The sequence below is a fragment of the Oncorhynchus kisutch genome, linkage group LG6, assembly GCF_002021735.2.
Source record: "Oncorhynchus kisutch isolate 150728-3 linkage group LG6, Okis_V2, whole genome shotgun sequence".
NCBI lineage: Eukaryota > Metazoa > Chordata > Actinopteri > Salmoniformes > Salmonidae > Oncorhynchus > Oncorhynchus kisutch.
The window spans coordinates 56,200,811-56,223,436 of record NC_034179.2 but is presented as its reverse complement, the minus strand read 5'-3'; the positions used below and the strand labels follow the sequence as shown (position 1 = coordinate 56,223,436).

At 42.7% G+C, this 22,626-nt stretch overlaps 1 protein-coding gene across 2 annotated transcripts in view; it reads left to right on the top strand.

Moving 5' to 3' along the window:
* The window catches only part of LOC109893019 (teneurin-2), a 74,196-nt gene that overhangs the window by 16,392 nt on the left and 35,178 nt on the right, over positions 1–22,626 (top strand). For both annotated transcript variants that reach the window (XM_031826989.1, XM_031826987.1), the window contains 2 exons: positions 6,597–6,819; positions 16,015–16,253. In XM_031826989.1, the coding sequence (XP_031682849.1) occupies positions 6,597–6,819; positions 16,015–16,253 (462 nt within the window). The remainder of the gene's footprint in view (positions 1–6,596; positions 6,820–16,014; positions 16,254–22,626) is intronic.

The following is a 22,626-nucleotide window of genomic DNA, read 5'->3' as shown; positions in this document are numbered from 1 at the left end:
AGATCCTCCCCTGTTTGGAAGAGTAGGGGTATGATCCATTGCTTCTCAAGCACAGCCGCTCACTGATCTGACTCGGTGTGGTGTTGCTTGCGGTTCTGTTTTGCCACCCATCCTATCGCCCTGGAAACGCCCAACAGAAGTGTCAACATAAAGTTTATTCACTGAACAGAAGTCCCTGGAAAAAAATGAATTCAACTGCTTCTGCTAATCCTGCCATTCTCTATTATGATATGATGTACTAGCAGTAAAAGAAAAGGATGTCTGGACACCGTCAGCTGAATCCTGGGTCTTGCATATCCATAACACCGTTCTTACCAATTTGCAGCCGAAGTCAAATGTTAACCCATTCAGCTTGGCAGGCGTCCACCACTCGTTGAGGCGTTGAGAGCTGTCATGAGTACACTGACCTTTGGGCCTGTTTCAATTAAGACATTTGCACCTGTCTTTGGTTTGTGTGAAGAGATAGATAGGTGGAACTAGCAAAAGAGTGGAAGACGGAAAAATGCCCCGTTTCCAATCATGCCACCTCATTTATTTTTAAGCAGGCTGAGTCACAGTAAAAATCACAATTTCTATTACCTTGCGCTGTCTTGGGGCTTCTCCTGCCCTGTTTAGATTGTGTCTTTTATCATTCCAAATTGACATTTTATGCTTTTACTCGTATTGTTTTTCCCAAGGTTCCCACTGCTCATGTTGGGCAATTTATTTTAATCCTTGTCATTCTAGCCCGTAGCCTGCGAATCTGAGCTGCAGTAATTTCAACATCGCCATGCACCACCAACAACAACAAGCGGACCCGGGAAGCTGTTGTGCTGTGCTTCCATTTCGCCCTGCATTGCCTCTGAACTGTAATTGCTTTTAGACATATCTTTTTTTTTATTCCCTCTCAGCTTTCTGTCTCTTTTCTCTACATGAGTCTTTGATAGCTGAGGTGGCTATAAAACACATTCTACACCTGGGTCATTATCTGCAGCAATTGTTATTTTGCCTGGACTCCTAAACATTGGAGGAACAAATAGGCATGTAAGACCATTTCATGTGTTTGTGTGTTTTCCTCCTTTCCCATACTGTTTTAAAGAGAGTTGGAGCAGATTTTCAAGTTCAAACAGAGATTTTTCAAGTTTAAACTGAGTTTTGTAGCAAATTGGCTTGAGCCTGTCATCCAGTTTTTTTGTTGTTGTTCAGGAATGATTCCAAAACGACAACCATCATATAGTAGCTTATTTGACATGGGCTCTCGTCCCTGTGTTTTTGTTGAGTTGTCTTTTGCGTACTGTAGGTTTGCACAGTAGATTAGAACTCAATTGTGAATCAACTCTCTTAAATGGCGGGGGAGAAAAAAAAAGACATTTAGAAAAACAAAAGGAGGTAGAAGATAGAGGGGGAAAATGAATGTCATGTATGGGTGGAACTACAGCTCAGTGCTGTTTCCCAACAGTTTTTACATTAAAGGAGCTTATGATGCGATGCAGGATGAGATCTAAAGCTACAGAACAAAGTTTTAGTCATGCTCATATGGATGTTGCTGCAGCTTGGCTGATACCAATTTTACTTGGATAAATCTTGCCATAAAACATGGTTTTTAATGAAGACATTTTTTTATTTTTTATAATTTAGCATTTTTTGTTGTTCTTGTTGTGTAATACATATTTCTTACAATAAATATAATATATTTTCTGATTCCATATAAAGAAAACAGACACGCTCTCAATTTCCATTTCTGTCACTCTGTAGCGAGGAGCTGCCTTGCTGACAGAAAAGCAATTAACCTTTTTAGAAGTGTGTTCATTCTATATCCATGGAGTGGGTAATTACCAACATGGCTGCCTGTTATTAAGTTTGTATCCTCATTTGCTCATTTCTAGTTTGCGCCTCTCTTGCTCCTCATAGGACTTTGTTTGGAATTGGAATGATTGTCTTCAAGGCAGAAAGAGAAAAGGCCTAATTCTCCAGGGTTAGGTTGTGTAAGTGCAATGGTTCTGCCTGGCTGATGTTGTTGCTTTCTGTTCATGTGTATGTATGTGTGTGTGATCATGTGTGTGCTGTGTTAGGCACCCCTCCACTCTGCTGTGACCGAAACGTGCTGCATCTCTTTATTGTGCAGGGTTAAGTCACCATGTCATCCATTCTGAAAAAGCCGCTGCCCCCCAACTACTTAAACAGCAGTTCAGATACATTTTTGTTGTTGTTGACCTTTTATTTAACTAGGCAAACACTTATATTAAATGACGGTCTAGAAATAGTGGGTTAACTGCCTTGTTCAGGGGCAAAACAACAGACTTTTACCTTGTCAGTTCAGGGATTCAATCTTGCAACCTTTCGGTTACTAGTCCAACGCTCTAACCACTAGGCTAGTTTACATACACTTAGGTTGGAGTCATTTAAACTCATTTTTCAACCACTCCACAAATTTCTTGTTAACAAACTATAGTTTGGCAAGTCGGTTAGGACATCCACTTTGTGCATGACACAAGTAGTTTTTCCAACAATTGTTTACAGACAGATTATTTCACTTATAATTCACTGTATCCCAATTCCAGTGGGTCAGAAGTTTACATACACTAAGCTGACTGTGCTTTTAAACTGCTTGGAAATTTTCTGGAATTTATGTCATGGCTTTAGAAGCTTCTGATAGGCTAACAGACATCATTCGAGTCAATTGGTGGTGTACCTGTGGATGTATTTCAAAGCCTACCTTCAAACTCAGTGCCTCTTTGCTTGACATCATGGGAAAATCAAAAGAAATCAGCCAAGACCTCAGAAAAAAGATTGGAGATCTCCACAAGTCTGGTCATCCTTGGGAGCAATTTCCACACGCCTGAAGGGACCACGTTCGTCTGTACAAACAATAGTATATAAACACCATGGGACCAGGCAACTGTCATACCGCTCAGGAAGGAGACGCATTCTGTCTCCTAGAGATGAACGTACTTTGGTGCGAAAAGTGCACATCAATCCCAGAACAACAGCAAACGACCTTGTGAAGACTCCGGAGGAAACCGGTACAAAAGTATCTATATCCACAGTAAAACGAGTCCTATATCAACATAACCTGAAAGGCTGCTCAGCAAGGAAGAAGCCACTGCTCCAAAACTGCCATAAAAAAGACAGACTACGGCTTGCAACTGCACATGGGGACTGATGAAACAAAAATAGAACTGTTTGCCGTAATGACCATCGTTATGTTTGGAGGAAAAAGGAGGATGCTTGCAAGCCGAAGAACACCATCCCAACCGTGAAGCACGGGTGTGGCAGCATCATGTTGTGGTGGTGCCTTGCTGCAGGAGGGACTGGTGCACTTCACAAAATAGATTGCATCATGAGGCAGGAAAATTATGTGGATATATTGAAGCGACATCAGTAGTAGTTAAAGCTTGGTCGGAAATGGGTCTTACAAATGGACAATGACCCCAAGCATACTTCCAAAGTTGTGAAAAACAGCTTAAAGACAACAAAGTTAAGGTATTGGAGTGGCCATCACCTGACCTCAATCCTATAGAAAATGTGTGGGCAGAACTGAAAAAGCGTGTGTGAGCAAGGAGTCCTACAAACCTGACTCAGTTACCCCAGCTCTGTCAGGAAGAATGGGCCAAAATGACTTATTGTGGGAATCTTGTGGAAGGCTACCCGAAACGTTTGACCCAAGTTAAACCATTTAAAGGCAATGCTATCAAATACTAATTGAGTGTATGTAAACTTCTGACCCACTGGGAACGTGATGAAAGAAATACAAGCTGAAGTAAATCATTCTCTCTACTATTATTCTGACATTTCACATTCTTAAAATAAAGTGTTGATCCCTAACTTACCTAAGACACGGAATTTCTACTAGGAATAAATGTCAGGATTTGTGAAACTGAGTTTAAATGTATTTGGCCAAGGTGTATGTAAACTTCCGACTTCAACTGTAGGTGCCCTGCCATTCCTCTACTGCGGAATCCCAGCTCCCCAGACTCTCAGTGTGGCAGCCCCCTGCACCTCTCCAAACCTGGATGTGTGTATTTCGGAAGGGTTGAGCTAAAAGCGGAAGTCAAATTGTGCTATCGACCAATAAAGTGATCTTAATCTTAATTAAAAATAGATATATTTAACTAGGCAAATAAATAAAGAACAAATTATGATTTAAAATGACGGCCTACCTGGGAACAGTGGCTTAATTGCCTTGTTCTGGGGAAGAAAGACACATTTTTCATTTTTACCTTGTCAGCTCGGGGATTCGATCCAGCAACCTTTTGGTTACTGTCCCAACGTTCTAACCACTAGGCTGCCTGCCACCCCAAAGCGGATGAAAGGACATTCATTCCGTCTTAAAGGCCATTGTATTAGAGCTATTAAACACACAATACAGTAGACTAATAAAGGCCAGCATGCTGCAGAATGCTGTAATCTGCGTATTACAGAAGGGACTTTGATAACCCCCCTGCTCAGATCTCCACTGTGATCTCGGCAGTATGTTTAAACAGATGAGGAGTCGGCCATTGTGTTTGTGGGATTCCACTGTTTCACACAGGGATGTCGTTACTGAAGGTTAGAAACTGAGGCCTCTGACTGCGTGTCCTTTTGTGTGCCCACAGACCTTTTTGAGGGTTGGTAAACAACCTCCATGGCTGTCAGCTCGATTTTGAGTTTGAACGGCAGTTTTGCAGGGGGAAACAGTGGAAGAAGCATTAGATCAGAGCCCGACCAAGGTTATCAGAGCACATTAAAGGGTTAGTACCAGAATACCATTGTGTTTAGCCAGGGCTGTTGTGTGGAGTGGTGCTTTGATGGACACGTCACACTTTATAATCCACTGCTCTCAGCCCCTATTGTGCTGCTCAGATTGTTCCCTGCGTCCCTGCAGTCCAAATGCAGCTTTTGTGAACTGTGGGTTTTGTAGCACTGGGTCTTTCTCCAGTTCTTACACAGTGTGGTGTGGGAGATTACACACCCTGGCCCTCCAAACCATGACTGATCTCAACTCGGCCCAATCCCTTTTTTCATTTCTCCTCTTTTCACAAGACGTTTTGTGTAAAGGGCCTCTCCCTTTCTTAGCTCATGTCTTAGGTCTTGGTATGACTCTCATTCTTTCAGTTATCAGTGCTGTGTACGTAATCAGGTAGGCCCACTGTTTCTTACCATGTTGACATGACATACTGTATGGGTAACTGATATTTTTATGTTACTCCTGAAAGGTTCAATAGCTGAAATTAATTGTACAAGGAAAGGAAGGAGAAACCCGTTGGAGAATACACACGGAGTATACAAAACATCGGGAACACCTTCCTAATCTTGAGTTGTACCCCCTTTTGCCCTCAATTCATCCATCGGGGCATAGACTATACAAGGTGTCAAAGCGTTCCACAGGGATGCTGTCCCATGTTGACTAATGCTTCCCACAGTTGTGTCAAGTTGGATGGATGTCCCTTTTGGTGATGGACCATTCTTGATACACACAGGAAACTGTTGAGTGTGAAAAACCCAGCAGCGTTGCAGTTGTTAACACACTTAAACCGGTGTGCCTGGCACCTACTACCATACCACTTTTAAAGGCACTTAAATCTTTTGTCTTGCCCATTCACCCTCTGAGTGGCACACACACACAATCCATGTCTCAAGGCTTGAAATTCCTCCTTTACACCTGTCTCCTCACCCTTCATCTACACTGATTTTGAAGTGGATTTAACAAGTGACATCAATAAGGGATCATTATTTCACCTGGAGTCACCAGGTCTGTCTATGTCCTTTTGTACCCTCAGTGTGTGTGTTTGTGTGCTTTTTTTTATACAGTAGGTGTTGCCTTTTTAGTCAATAAGACTGTTATTGCATCATGGAAGAAGTATATATTGTCTTTTCTTTTGACCCTTTTTGAGGAATATGTTGATTCATTGATGTCTTGCCATTGTCCGATCAGTCCATCACGCAGGCTTTGTAAAGAATGTGTGGAGGTGGAAGCACTAAGATTTTATTCATGTTGCTACACAATTTGTTCTCTGTAATATATAGTATCTGTAGATAGAAATTAGAATCGTTCAAATATTTCTCTTTAGAATTGAGTAATTAGTGATATTTTCTTAATTTAGAGATTTAGATCTCATTTGCCAAAATCAGAAGTAATGATTAAATGGAATGATTTAGGGCTGCTACAATAATGTATTTGTATCATATTATTTGATTAAAGGTTTAAAAGTTAAGAACACTTGATTCCAACATTGGGATAGTTTTAATCATAATTAACATTTAACTTTCACAAAGTTATTTTCATAAATGTTAAGGAGAATTGGTCACTCTACAGGAGGTTGGATTTTGTCTGTAAAATATTATACTTGTACAATTTTAGTTATTTCTTCAGAGGTGTTTTTGTATTTCGATCTGACATGTTCTCATAAAGCAATTTGTAACACATGAAATGAAAAATGTTCTATATGAAACTAAAGCATCCAAACATACATCACTGTCAATGGATAATGCTTTCATTAAATCAGTCAATTCAGGCTGAAGTAGTACACATTTATAAAGCCCCCGCCAAGGCTATAACAACTGAAATATACACTATGCGCTAGAACACCATTCCTGTCCAACAATAAGCCCTCATTTGTTCCTGTGTTCTCCTTCAGGTCCTCCCAACAACCACCACAGTCAGTCTCTGCGGCCGCCACTCCCTCCTCCTCACAACCACCACCAGTCGTCGGCCAACTCCCTGAACCGCAACACCCTGGCCAGCCGCCGCGGCCAAACCCATGCCCCCCCGACGGCCCCCGGGGAGGGCCCCTCCACACCAGAGTCAGTCCAGCTCCAGGAAAGCTGGGCGCTGAACAGCAGCGTGCCCCTGGAGACCAGGTCAGTATCACTGTCTCCCTGCTTGCTATCCATTCATGTTTGGACACCCTCCCTATTCAGAGGGACAGGAACACTGTATGCTTCCTATCAGCTCCTGGTACTGTACAGCTGGCTGTATTTATCCAAGTGACAAAGGTCTTTACCTTAAACTTAAAGGCTCCGGTCAGGTTTGTGGGTGCCCTCTGCCCAGCTGCTAGAGCTCTGAACTCAACATCCCCTTCTGCCATTGCCTATCTTCACACACAGCCACACTGGCACACAGGCAGAGGCCCTGCCTGCTGCTCTCTCTCTCTGGTGTTCTGGTAGATAGAAGCTGGTGTCCTCCTCTCCCCCTCTGTTCTGCCTTTTGTTTGGTGTGTGATTGCTATGCTCCTGCTGGGTTGTGAGTCGCTCCTCTATGTTCCCAGATCACACTCCAAACACGCCGCATGCACAATTCATGTTACCGGGACTACAGGGCGTGTCTCTCAGATGTTTTATTTGCCAGGAGCTCCTGCTACTCCTGCTACCGCCGGGTGCCTTTACCTGCCTGTTCCCTCCTTTCCAAAATGGAGCCTGGCGCCTGAGTCACAGCCAGCATGCCTCCTACTGAGTGAGGAAATCAGTTTTTACTGTAGGAACTCTTTTTTCAATTCCATCATGTTAGCTGAGATACGCAGGAATAACGAGACCGTGTTCAGGATGTTAGGGTTGTATTTCCTGATCTGGTGTCCTAGCAGCATGAGATGTGTTCTGCTGCTTTTCAGGTTTTTAGGCCATGCATTTTCCCAAAAGTCTCCAGTATGGTGGTTTGTTAGCAGTGGTGGAAAAAGTACCCAATTGTCATACTTGAGTAAAAGTAAAGATACCTTGATAGAGAATGACTCAAATAAAAGTGAAAGTCGCCCAGTAAATTACTACTTGAGTAAAAGTCTAAAAGTATTTGGTTTAAAATATTCTTAAGTATCAAGAGTAGAAGTATGAATAATTGAAAATTCCTTATATTAATCAAACCAGGCGGCACAATTTTCTTGTTTTTTAAATTTACGGATAGCCAGGGGCACACTCCAACAGTCAGACATATTTGACAAACGATGCATTTGTGCTTAATGAGTCCACCAGGTCAGAGGCTTTAGGAATGACCAGGGAGGTTCTGTTGATAAGTGTGTGAATTCGACCATTTTCTGTCCTGCTAAGCATTCAAAATGTAACTTCTGTCCTGCTAAGCATTCAAAATGTAACTTCTGTCCTGCTAAGCATTCAAAATGTAACTTCTGTCCTGCTAAGCATTCAAAATGTAACTTCTGTCCTGCTAAGCATTCAAAATGTAACTTCTGTCCTGCTAAGCATTCAAAATGTAACTTCTGTCCTGCTAAGCATTCAAAATGTAACTTCTGTCCTGCTAAGCATTCAAAATGTAACTTCTGTCCTGCTAAGCATTCAAAATGTAACTTCTGTCCTGCTAAGCATTCAAAATGTAACTTCTGTCCTGCTAAGCATTCAAAATGTAACTTTTGGGTGTCAGGGGATTTTTTATATTTTTAAGTACATTATTTTCTTTAGGGATGTAGTGAAGTAAAAGGTGTCAAAAATATAAATAGTAAAGTAAGATACCCAAAAAAACTACTTAAGTAGTACTTCAAAGTATTTTTTACTTAAGTACTTTACACCACTGTTTGTTAGTTAGTTTATTAGGTTTTATGACTTCCCTTTCTACTGTGGACAGCAATCCAATTTCCTCTTCCTAATCCTACACTTTACATTGACAGCTATATACACTTACACAAATGCAAACTACACACAAAACAAAACAGTACAAGAACCCTGCGTCTATTCGCTCACTATCAATTCCCCCTAGTGCTCCTTGCCCTTTTCTCCTCTCCCCCTTCCGTCTCTCCTCTTCTCTCTTCCCTCTCTCCCTGCCCCCTCAGTGCCTGTTCTCAGCAGGCAGATTAATATAGCTTCTGTCGGGGCATATGGGCCTGACCTCACACACTTCAGTTCATAATTCTTTGTCTTTCAGATGCCCCTGTCTGGGGCATCTTGCAGCGCTAGCACTTTTACTTAGTTTTACCCATTAATACTGCTTGGTCTTTACAGAGTCTCCCTCATAGGCATAAAACAACATTTCATCTGGGGCCTGACCCTTTACCCTATGACCTGGAACCACCCGACATGCTGTCCATCATACCACTGCTGGAGATAATATAACTCATACAGTACATTCACACACTAGCACACACATGCTCTCTCTCTCTCTCTCTCTCACACACACACACACACACACACACACACACACACACACACACACACACACACACACACACACACACACACACACACACACACACACATTTTCAGGGAGGCAGTGACTTGGGTTTGGCTTGGAAAAGCCATTTTCTTTGCAATGGAACAAATCAACTGTAAGGTTACCATATTGCAAATGACTACGGTAGAAAGACACATACCAACATTTTCTTTAATACATTTTCGCTAGCTAGCTACAACAGAAGGCTATTGTGGATAACCTTTTTATGTCTCTGCGTCCAGTATGAAATAAGTTAGCATAGGCTCGTGAAACTACCTCTAACTAGCATTAGCGCAATGACTGGCTGTCTTCAGGAACAGTTACCGTGCTAGCTGTTCCTGTTCATCCAACTCTGGGGAAGTAGATAAAGGGCTTCATTGCCAAAATCTCAAACCATCCCTTTAATATAGAGGAAATTATAGTCATTTGAGCTAATTACAGGGGTTTTTCTGTATAGAAAATTCTTAGGCGGGCTGTCTTAAGTGGTAATTTTCGGGATGGAAAAACGGTTTCATTGTCAACTTAAACGACTAAAACCAGATAAAAAGCATGCAGAAAAGATATTGAACTATATATAATTTTTCATTATACAATGTTTGAGAACTAACAATCGAATAGAAATTAGACCGTCAGGGCACATGCCCATTGATTTTGTTTGCTCAGAGGAATACAGCATTAGCCATTGCAAAATGCATATAAATGCAGGAAATGTGCTTTTAAAGCTGCAAAATTGTCCCTCAACTCCATGCCAAACTGTATAGAATTGCTGGAAATTAACTTCAAATCTTCAAAATTTTATTTCAGCTCAATGAAAAAAATCTGAAGAATTGCAGAAAATGACCTTTAAAACAGCTACATGTCAAAATAATGAAGCTATCAACCAAATCTAGTCATTCAAATAAAGTATTTATTTTACTTGCCATTATCGTTCACCTTTTTGCTAACATATGCTGGGTCGCCAGTTTGCCTGGGCAAGAAAAGTACTTTCATAAGTGCACTATTTTATATAATTCCCTCACGAAATGCTTGCCCTAGTCTTTATGCGCCAAGGAACTACCGTGCATAAATGAGCTACCAAATTATTCAGCGATGACATCAATGTTATCTATAAAGAATCCTCCTTCTTTAGTGAAACAAAGTGGGAGTCAAATGGATTTAATTGTCATTTTTTTGTCAGCAATGTACACAAAATACTCTAAATGTCAAAGTGGAAGAAAAATGTAATAACTAAAATATAGTTGTTGCATAAGTCAATACATGTTAGAAACACCTTTGGCAGTGATTACAGCTGTGAGTCTTTCTGGGTAAAATCTCTCAGAGCTTTCCACACCTGCATTGTGCAATATTTACCCATTTTATTATTTTCTAAATTATTCCAGCTCTGTCAAGATGTTTGGGGATCATGGCTCACAGTACTTTTTTCAAGTCTTGCCATAAATGTTCAAGCAGATTTAAGTCAAAACTTGAACTTGGTTACTAAGGAACATTCACTGTCTTCTTGGTAAGGAAATCCGTTGTAGATTTATTGTAGGTTATTGTCCTGCTGAAAGGTGAATTCCTCTCCCAGTCTCTGGTGTAAAGCAGGTTTTCCTTTAGGATTTTGCCTGTGCTTAGCTCCATCCTGTTTCTTTTTATCCTGAAAAACTCCCCAGTATTTGTTAATGTCAAGCATACTCATACCATGATGCAGCCACCATCATGCTTGAAAATAAGGAGGTAGTTGCTCAGTGACGGTTTGAGTTGGATTTGCCCAAACATAAGGCTTTGCATTTATGCAAAAAGTGTAGTTCTTTGCTGTGTTTTAGTGACTTGTTGCATGTTTTGGAATATATATTATTTCTGTGTATTTGTATTCTTCTATTCACTCTGTCATTTAGGTCCCTACAATGTTGTTTAATCCATCCTCAGTTTTCTCCCATCACAATCATTAAAGTGTAGCTGTTATAAAATCACCAATGGCTTCAACAGCTCAGTTCAGAAGGACAACTGTATATTTTGAGGTGTCTGGGTGGTTTAATACATAATCCACAGCATAATTATTTACTTGACTATGCTTAAGAGATAATCAATGTCTGATTTGTTATTGTTACCCATCTACCAATCACTGACCATCTTTAAGAGGCTTTCGAAAAGCTCCGTTCTCTTTGTAGTTGAATCTGTCCTTGAAATTCAATACTTGACTGAGGGACCTTACAGAGGTTGTGTGTGTATGGGGGACAGAGGAGGGTTTAGTCATTCAAAAATCATGTCAACCCCTATTATTTCACACAGTGTCCATGTAATTTATTCTGTGATTTGTTAAGCCACATTTGAGTCTTGAACTAATTTAGGCTTGCCATAACAAAGGGTCTGAATACTGATGCAGTGACTGTATTTTAGTTCTGAATGTTTTATTTATTTTAAAAAATATACATATGATCACTTTGACATTCCAGAGTATTTTGTGTACATTGTTGACTTTTTATTTGGAATCCCGCTTTGTAGCACAGTAAAATGTGAAGAAATCCAAGGGGTCTGAATAATTCTGCAAAGGCACTGTAACACTGTCATACTCTAGGGTCCAGTCTCATCACATTCCAAGAAATGGTGAATTGAAATGAAATAATAAAAAAATCCATTATCCTGAGAGGTGAGCTGAGTCGCTGCCCGGTCCGCTCTCTCCCTGTATCCCCATGGGCTTGTTTGAGAAGGCTGAACCATTCCTCTCTCTCTCTCTCACTCTCTTCCTCTCTCTCTCTATCTGCAGATTGAATGTCCTCCTCCAGCAGTCGATTTCTGCTGAGGAGCCCTGAAATTAAACGGGGTTGGGGAAGATAAAAAATCACAAAGTGTAGCGAGTAGTGGCCACCTGTGCAATGGTGCTTTTGGCCTGTAGGTGTTCCTCCTATATTCTCAACAACAGAATGCATAGCCTGTATTTAGCCAATTTGCATGTATGAGCCCTATTACAGTATATATTAGCCCTACTACTGTATGCTCACAACGTAGCGTGAAAGCCCATATTGTATGGCTCCTGTAACATGAAGACCAAGCCGCTGATTATTATGGTACGCACTGATGCTGTATTCGCATGTTGATGGCATGTTTATTGGAATTAATTATGCACTATTAATGGCAGCCATGTTAAATGGTAGTGTTTGTAGCTTGTTCAATTTCCAAATGCCTTTTTTCTCTGTTTCAACCCTACTGAGTCCGTTTTTCACAATTATTTTATGTGAGCTCTGTCTAGGAGAGACATCCTCTGAGAATGGATGGGTTAGTTATATAACATGTTTTTCTCTGAGTTCAACTCGCGTCATTGTGGTTGCTGTCCTGTCAGATTTTTTTTTGTTTTTGTTGTGGAAGTCTTCAAAGGCTGGTTGATTGGTTTTGATTTGACAGTTTAAAAAATTACATATACACACAGTACAAACATTTTAAGAACCAGTCGGGGATAACACAATAAAGTCAATGACTTTGTGGTCCCTTAAAAAAGCCATGGTGCTAGGGACTCGACTCCCGAACCTTTTGATGTCGCTTTTTATTAGATTAGTTTGACTGACTCTGGCACCGTTGGTATGGTTCAGTGTGTTATAGCGCCCAGCTCAATGTGTTGCCGTGGTTGCACCTTGCAGACAGACCTGGCCCTGCCTGCCTGATATTCTGGAGGTATTGGTATTGAGAGAGAAACAGCCAGAACCTCCAACAGTTCAGCCCTCCGTGACTTGACTCCCAAACAGGATTCATTACATAAATTCTTATGCTAAATTTCTGTTGCCCTTGATAGCTTTACCATTATGTCCTGGCATGTCTGGTAGAATACTAATAGATCTACACTCCAGTTGAATTCCTGTTCATTATCTGTAAAATCTCCATTTACTCGTTAATTGCACTGGCTTTACACGCCCTCCCTCAGGATGAGAGAAGTGTTTACTGTGAAAGAGAGACTATGAACACAGTTTTGTCTTGCTGTTTTGTTTTGTTCTGTTTGGCTTGGTTTTGTATTCATCTGTGGTTTTGTTAAACTGTCTGTGTGGGATAAACCCCTCTGAGTGGCATGTTGTGGCCAATTTACACACCGGAGCAGGAAGGAAAGAAAAGACTATCACCATAAGTGCTATTTAAAAGGATGATAGGCAAACATCTGGATAAAATAAATAAACAAAAAGACAGAAAGGCTCACCTGAAAGAAAGAAATTAAGTGTTTTTTTGTGTGTGTCCTTATTCAAATGCAGCTTTGATGCTGGCTCTCCTCTTTGAAAATATGCAACTCGAGCATGGATTTGATATGATATGTGTAACTAAAGCAATTAACGTATGAAGGCCTTTATATTATATGCTCATTTTGTCCTATAATCACATTGAAATAGATTTAATTTTTTTGTTTAAAGTCAGAGTAGGCTTGTGAACTGAATGTCATTGTAAGCTAGAGTGGCATTTTTAATAACTGCTGAACAGCATGTACATTTATTTTCACTATTGACCGATTTTTGGATACAAAACAGCCTTCTTTGTCATGTCAGGAGAGAGAATATTACATTCTCTATAGTGTGTTGTGAGAATATTGTGTTGTTTAATTCAGGTGGTAATACCCACATATAATCAACTGTGATATCATCCATCTCATCTGTTGTGTGCTTGCCAAAGCCATTATACTGTCTCTGTTTTGCTTTGCAAAGCTGTCTCTGACGACGGCTATATGACTCATGCCCTGGTGGATAAAATATGATTGATTTATGGATTCATTTACCTGCTGCCTGCTATGGTGCAATTAACATGCATCTAGTTGAGAGGATATTCTCTCCACTAACACGGTGTGATGTGATGGCCGTGGCCAGCCGCCTGCGTGCTTGCCTGCCTGTCACCAAGGAACAGGTCATTAATCAGGCAGCGTCGGAGGGCAGGCCAAAGTAAGGGGCAGGGCGCTAACCTCAGCCATGTTTTCATTAGTGCACGTACACAGACGTCAGGAGGGGCTGCTTGGGGGGGGGGGGGGGTTCACTCCTCTCCAAGTGTAACACCTTCTCAGGTCGCTGCGGTGACACCTCTTTCCACTGTCTTCATCCCTTTTATTATATACTGAGGAGGAGGTATAGAGGATGATACTCTGATGAACCATAATGGCCAGCTGGCTGAACGCATATTTAACACAACCAATCGTACGTACATCAAACATGTTTTGTTTTTTATGTGATCCATTTGATTTCCCATAGACAGTACAGTATATTCAATATACTATGTTCGGACAAACCATTCCTCGAGGTGTTTATTTCACTCCACACGAGGTTGTTAGAGTGAATTGAATGAGGATTATTAGGTCACATGTTGCAGACCCTGGGATTAGTTGATGTCATCAGCCAGCCATCGTTTGATATTGACTGGTAATAGGGTAGACCGGCAAGTCAGCCCACTTTATCATCGCTATTCCAGGGTGAGGAATGCCGACGCACCATCATCACGGCTATGAAAATCGGGCTGTTGCCTTGAGCAGGTTTCACATTTGACCTTGCCTGCACGTGAAGCCCAAACGTAAAGACTGATCCCAAATGTAAAGACTGACGGAGACGCATCGAGGTAAGGCCTCGAGTTATGTGCGCACGCCTCCTACAGCTTGTTTGTGCGTCCAACCTGTTTTTTTTTCTCTCTCTCTCTCTCTCACTTATATCTAAGTCATTCTGTTGCTTTCTCGCCCCATGAAATGATTATTTCTGAGCTGACGCTCTCATTTGGACACAGACCACCAAACCGGTGAATTGAGAATTGACGTGAGGATTGACGGTCAATCCACTTGTTACTCTCTCTGCTGCTTCCCCCTACCTACTTCATATAAGAGTTCCTTCCCTCTACAACACATATAGTCGATTTAACAGACATCTCTGACAGATTTCCTACTTATTTCTAACTGTAATTCCCAGACCTTTTGTTACAAGTCATCCTTGGTGTTCTCTTCTTCGGGTTGGTTGAGAGATGGGCTGTGGAGAGCCTGTTAGTGTTGATCTCAGTGTTCTACTGCTAGGATTGATCAGACACCAGCTCAGGAGTTGAGACACATAATTGGTAGATGTGCACCATTGATCTAGTCACTGCTTCTCCAATTGAGGAGAGGAGAAGAAACTGTCCTCTTGTTGTGTGTGAGTGAATAGAAGGGAAATTTAGTTTTTTAAGGCGAGAGAGGAGGACACCATGAGGTTTGATGCTGGGGGGTTTTGGACTTTCTTCCCCGTCCGGGCTGGAGCTGTGGAACGAGATCTGAGAGGAGAGTGTTTTTGGGTTCAGTGTGGGGCAGCAGCTTGTGAGAGCTTCCGACCAGCATCAAAGCGGCACGGTCAACTGTCTTCCACTTTCATCCCCATCCCATCTGCCTCCTCGTAGACCTCCCCGCAGGGTCTGCCGCCCACCTGGCACAGGCCAGCATTGCACTGGGGTCTGCCTGTAGCCAAGCTGGGCACCGGACGGAAAGGAGGTGCGAGGGGAGAGATACTGTCGAAGCAGACTAACTTAGCTACAGTATTTACTAATCTTCACATTGGGTAGAAATTAGACTGCTGATGACGAAGAAGCAGTTGATTTTTATTCTTAGCCTAAGCGCTAACGATGATAATGAGCATAATAATCAAATGCCGGTCTACCGAGTCTGGAAGGCGATAATCTGTATATTCTGTATGCTTTTAGCTGTATAATTCAGAGTCCTTAGACCGCTTTGAGTAGTGTGAATAAGAAAATCAATGCATGTAAATGACCAGTGAATAATTGCTGGTGGAATATAGAGGGGCACTTCATTGCTCCAGATGTCTCATTATATTCTGAAAGCTACTGTTCACTCCAACACAATTTGCACATTCTATTGGTAATCGAGACCATGTAGCAGCTGATTCTAACTCTCCGTGTCCGCCTCTTGTCTCTCTCTCCTTTTCTCTCCTTCGCTGTAGGCACTTCCTGTTTAAAACCCCGTCCGGGACCACTCCCCTGTTCAGCAGCTCGTCTCCAGGGTACCCCCTGACGTCTGGGACCGTCTACTCCCCCCCACCGCGGCTGCTACCCAGAAACGCCTTCTCCAGGAGCTCCTTCAAGCTGAATAAACCCTCCAAGTACTGCAGCTGGAAATGTGCTGCCGTGTCGGCCATCGCTGCTGCCGTCCTGCTGGCCGTGCTGCTCTCCTACTTCATAGGTAGGCTACAGTACACTACAGTACAGTACAATACAGTACTGTAGACCCCCCTTGTTATATTGATATGCCATCTGCTGTCAGATTGGCTTGGCTCATTTCACCTGTTTGGGAATGAACTGGAAAATGTTCCAACTGAAAATATTATTGTCAAGGGTATGGTTGACTGAAATACCATAGGCCTTATCGCACTAATGATATAAAAATTCACAGACACTTGACATGGAAAAGCAATTTCGAGAACCTTGCTTATATATCACAATTAGCTTGACATTTGACATGCAATGAATCCATGTGTGCCTGTTAGCATATTATGTTGGTTATTATAAAATGGAATATGACTGAGGATGAAGCACATAGAAAGAAAAAGCCGTGCGAACACTCAGCCTACTCTAGCCGTACTCCATGGTCGGTTTCATCCCACAATATTTACTATTAGCATTTTGTTTTGTGCGGTAACGATTTATAGTCAGCATTGAGGTCTCTCCGGCGGTGTTCAGATCTGACATGGTGATTGTGAGTCATCGCAGCACTGTGGGGTGCAGTGAGCTGTGCTGTTAGCTCCACACACCAGGCTGAGAGAGGGAGCCTGCCGCTCCCCAAGCCTTGCTCCTCAGAGGACTGTGGACACAGTCGATACTGAGGCGTAAGAGCGCTCGAGTGAGAGAGGGAGCAGAGCCCACTGCAGGAGGGGTGGAAAATGAGAGTAAACACATCAAAGGGCTTTGATGAGCCGATCAAGAGCCTCACTGTGGTCACATAATAACAGCTAAGGCCAATCAGTTGGGGGGGGGGGGGGGGGGGGGGGGGGGGGGTGTATTGTGAGTTGCCTGAATGTGTTGTATTACAGGCTCTATGTGGGGTAGAAACAGATACATTAGTAGTGGTGGCCAAGCCTATGCGGTATTGTGGTTTTAAGTCAACTTCACCCGGCTTTCAGGGCTTCACTGTTTGGAATTGCAATGTTTGTGGATATATTTATTCACTGTGAGATTGCGTTGACACGCTTGTCCTATTCAAATCTGGAGAGACACACACAGAGAGGGAGAAAAAAAGATCGAGTGGGAGAGAGAGAGCTGGCTCATTGTCTCTGGGCAGCCATGGGTGGAAGCTGGCTGTGTGTGTGCACTGGTGTGTGATGCGTGGTGAAACTCCCCCATTACCTGTGGGATTATGTTTCGCATGGCGTGGCACTCAGGCACACCGAGGGAGGGAGGCAAGGCCACAGCTCAGCAAGCAGAGCGCTCTGTACCCCAGCGCCAGGATGGGGGTCGAGGCTTTACGGGCTGAGCGGTTCCGATCCAGCACCCCCGGGCCAGGCCAATACTCAGCGGGCCCCGGGACTTCTGAGCAGAACCGAACCCTGTGCGTGCGTGCAAACTGCAGAAATAAATGTGACCGTGGCTTTTTTATTTATTTTTTACAAGCGATCAAACCTGGACGGCTGCAGCTGAGCTCTCCACCGCAGACACAGCCATAGCCCAGACTCTGCCTACGTTCCAGGGAGATCTGCACTAATGCATCTTGAAACGCAGCAGTCAGACAAATATGAGCCATTTCTGTTTCCCTCTTTCATAAGTGTCTAAAAAAAAATGATGCCGTCTGTCCTTTTCTTGAACTCCAGAATTAGTGTCTGAAGGGAACGTCTCTCAGAGACTCAAGACAAAGAATGTGCTCGGAAAGAGTTGAACGCTAGACTCCTTTTGAGTCTGCATAGCATGCCTCTTAACCCAATACACTCGTGGGACAGGGCTAAATTGAAATGTTTCTTAAAGAAGAAATATGGAAAGCATGTATGCATAACCATGGTAACAATCAAAAGGGAACAGATTGGAGATTATGTGAAAATGATTAAATGTGAGGACAAAACAGTTAATCTGACGCAAGACTTAATCCAAACATTACATTATTGATTTTATGTATATTTTACATTTACTGTACCTATTTGCCACATTTGTTGATAACTAAATCTGTAAATTCTCTGGATAAATTCAGTAACATGACTAGATTATTCCTGGAAAATGTGGGGTAGGTGCAACATAAGACAAAAATGACACGGCTTTGAGTGAGAGGTTTAACTTGTATCTCCAAGTGGCCACACACAGTTCCTATGTAATTTGAATGCACTTGTATGTCTCAAAGAGGAGTCTTCAACTATAAGGTGCTATTTTGAGCTCTCCTAGCTGTGCCGTTGAGGAACTAGAGCAAGTAGACTTGTAGTTGTTTTCTTTGGAACACAGCCCTGCATCCGTGTCAATTACTGTTGTTGTTTACACATTCCAAAAACAGTCCATTATAAATCGCAATCTGGTCAGATGGGCATTATTTGAAAGTGTGTTCTATTGGCAACATGGCTAGCTAGCTAAATTACTCAATAGGATCTTACAGTGTTAGGCTTTCACAAGGCAGTTCAGAGAAGCAGGTTCTCATTTTGGTGTATTCAGATGCGTGTTCCCCGCCAAATGTCTTTCGAACTGTACATGGCATAGTGATCATAAACGTTGACACTACTGTATATGACATGAGTTTTATGATATGGAAATGTGAACTGCACATTTGGACTAACGGGTGTTTGTCCAATGTCTCGTCTTTTCAAAAGACAGCGATTTCCCCAATTAGCAATGGGGATCGGGGCGACGTCTTGTCACGCCCGGTGTTCAAGTTCAGAACTGCTGTCAGTCAAAACCAATACTGCACAGTGAAGTTGAGTCCTTGAGCTCTGACGTCATGAGTAGCATGTTATTGCACAGCCACTGCGTGTCCAAATCTGCTATTTTGAAACAGTGTACGGGTACAAGTGTGAAGAGCTACTGGGCCAATCACGGAGACGTTGTTACATCATGAAAGACTGACTCTCACCAGTTGTCCTTGTATCTCTCCGCTCGTCCATTCCTCTAAGGACACTCGTTTGCCACAAAGGTCTTTTTATATTCCTTGTGGTTTGTTGTGAAACGCACTCGCTCACCGACCTACCGCATCCAAGGGGCTGAGAGGTTTACTGTTGCTAGGACACAGGTGAGGTGAGCAGGCCTGATGCAAGCCGAGCAGGTCTAGCATCATCATGCTAGGTGGGGAATGGCAATGGAGAGCCCTGCTCCTGCGTTTCTCTCTCGCCCCCCCCCCCCCCCTTAAAGGACAGCAGGTCTAATTTACACTAATTGGTGAATGATGATGAAAGGGAGAGATAAATTACAAGTATGTCTAGGCTTAGCTATCCACCTCCCAAACCCCCTTTTGATATTGGTTCTACTTTTATCCCCTTAGTTATGGTGCATTCAGAAAGTATTCAGACCCCTTATCTTTTTCCACATTTTGTTACATTACAGCCTTACTCTAAGATTGATTTTTTTAAATCCCTCATCAATCTACACACTACCCAATAATGACAAAACAAAAACATTTTTTTTGAATTTTGTGCAAATGTATCCAAAATTAAAAACTGAAATATCACATTTACATAAGCATTCAAACCCTTTACTCAGTTATTTGTTGAAGCACCTTTTGGCAGCGATTACAGCCTTGAGTCTTCTTGGGTATGATGCTACAAGCTTTGTACACCTGTATTTGGGGATTTTCTCCCATTCTTCTCTGCAGAACCTCACAAGCTCTGTCAGGTTGGATGGGGAGCATTGCTGCACAGCTATTTTCAGGTCTCTCCAGAGTTGTTTGATCGGGTTCAAGTCCAGGCTCTGGCTGGGCCACTCAAAGACATTCAGAGAATTGTCCCGAAGCTACTCCTGCGTTGTCTTGGCTGTGTGCTTAGGGTCGTTGTCCTGTTGGAAGGTGAACCTTCACGCCAGTCTGAGGTCATGAGCCTCTGGAGAACGTTTTCATCAAGGATCTCGCCATACTTTGCTTCGTTCATCTTTCCCTCGATCCTGACTAGTCTCACAGTCCCTGCCACTGAAAACATCCCCACAGCATGATGTTGCCACCACCATGCTTCACCGTAGGGATGGTATTGGCCAGGTGATGAGCGGTGCCTGGTTTCCTCCAGACGTGACGCTTGGCATGGTCAGGTGTCTTTTGGCATGTGCGTTTTACTGAGGAGTGGCTTCCGTCTGGCCACTCTAACATAAAGGCCTAATTTTTGCTCTGACATGCATTGTCAACTGTGAAACCTTATAGACAGGTGTGTACCTTTTCCAAATCATGTCCAATCAAATTCATTTATCACAGGTGGAGTTCATTCAAGTTGTAGAAACATCTCAAGGATGATCAATGGAAACAGGATGTACCTGAGCTCAATTTCTCAAAGGGTCTGAATACTTTTGTAATTAAGGTATTTCTGTTTGTATTTTCAATTATTTTGCAAAAATCTCTAAACTTGTTTTCACTTTATTATTTATTTATTTATTTCACCTTTATTTAACCAGGTAGGCTAGTTGAGAACAAGTTCTCATTTGCAACTGCGACCTGGCCAAGATAAAGCATAGCAGTGTGAGCAGACAACAAAGAGTTACACATGGAGTAAACAATTAACAAGTCAATAACACAGTAGAAACCAAAGGGGGAGTCTATATACAATGTGTGCAAAAGGCATGAGGAGGTAGGCAAATAATTACAATTTTGCAGATTAACACTGGAGTGATGAATGATCAGATGGTCATGTACAGGTAGAGATATTGGTGTGCAAAAGAGCAGAAAAGTAAATAAATAAAAACAGTATGGGGATGAGGTAGGTGAGAAAGGGTGGGCTATTTACCAATAGACTATGTACAGCTGCAGCGATCGGTTAGCCGCTCATATAGCTGATGTTTGAAGTTGGTGAGGGAGATAAGAGTCTCCAACTTCAGCGATTTTTGCAATTCGTTCCAGTCACAGGCAGCAGAGTACTGGAACGAAAGGCGGCCAAATGAGGTGTTGGCTTTAGGGATGATCAGTGAGATACACCTGCTGGAGCGCGTGCTACGGATGGGTGTTGCCATCGTGACCAGTGAGCTGAGATAAGGCGGAGCTTTACCTAGCATGGACTTGTAGATGACCTGGAGCCAGTGGGTCTGGCGACGAATATGTAGTGAGGGCCAGCCGACTAGAGCATACAAGTCGCAGTGGTGGGTGGTATAAGGTGCTTTAGTGACGAAACGGATGGCACTGTGATAGACTGCATCCAGTTTGCTGAGTAGAGTGTTGGAAGCCATTTTGTAGATGACATCGCCGAAGTCGAGGATCGGTAGGATAGTCAGTTTTACTAGGGTAAGCTTGGCGGCGTGAGTGAAGGAGGCTTTGTTGCGGAATAGAAAGCCGACTCTTGATTTGATTTTCGATTGGAGATGTTTGATATGAGTCTGGAAGGAGAGTTTGCAGTCTAGCCAGACACCTAGGTACTTATAGACGTCCACATATTCTAGGTCGGGACCATCCAGGGTGGTGATGCTAGTCGGGCATGCGGGTGCAGGCAGCGACCGGTTGAAAAGCATGCATTTGGTTTTACTAGCGTTTAAGAGCAGTTGGAGGCCACGGAAGGAGTGTTGTATGGCATTGAAGCTTGTTTGGAGGTTAGATAGCACAGTGTCCAAAGACGGGCCGAAGGTATATAGAATGGTGTCGTCTGCGTAGAGGTGGATCAGGGAATTGCCCGCAGCAAGAGCAACATCATTGATATACACAGAGAAAAGAGTCGGCCTGAGAATTGAACCCTGTGGCACCCCCATAGAGACTGCCAGAGGACCGGACAGCATGCCCTCCGATTTGACGCACTGAACTCTGTCTGCAAAGTAATTGGTGAACCAGGCAAGGTGTGGTATTGTGTGTAGGTTAATGAGGGAAAACGTTCATTTAATCGATTTTTTTCAAACCAAGCTGCTTACCTATTGCAGATTCAGTCTTCCCAGCCTGGTGCAGGTCTACAATTTTGTTTCTGGTGTCCTTTGACAGCTCTTTGGTCTTGGCCATAGTGGAGTTTGGAGTGTGACTGTTTGAGGTTGTGGACAGGTGTCTTTTATACTGATAACAAGTTCAAACAGGTGCCATTAATACAGGTAACAAGTGGAGGACAGGGAAGCCTCTTAAAGAAGGTCTGTGAGAGCCAGAAATCTTGCTTGTTTGTAGGTGACCAAATACTTATTTTCCACCATAATTTGCAAATAAATTCATTAAAAATCCTACAATGTGATTTTCTGGATTTTTTCTCTCATTTTGTCTGTCATAGTTGAAGTGTACCTATGATGAAAATTACAGGCCTCTCTCATCTTTTTAAGTGGGAGAACTTGCACAATTGGTGGCTGACTAAATACCCCCCCCCCCCCCCCCCCCCCTCTGTATTTAGAATAACACACCACCTGACAGGCACAGGCACACACATATCCACTCATATTATTCCCCTTCTCCCTCCGGTATCAGTGATGGAGCAGGGTTGGCGGTTGTCACTTTTATG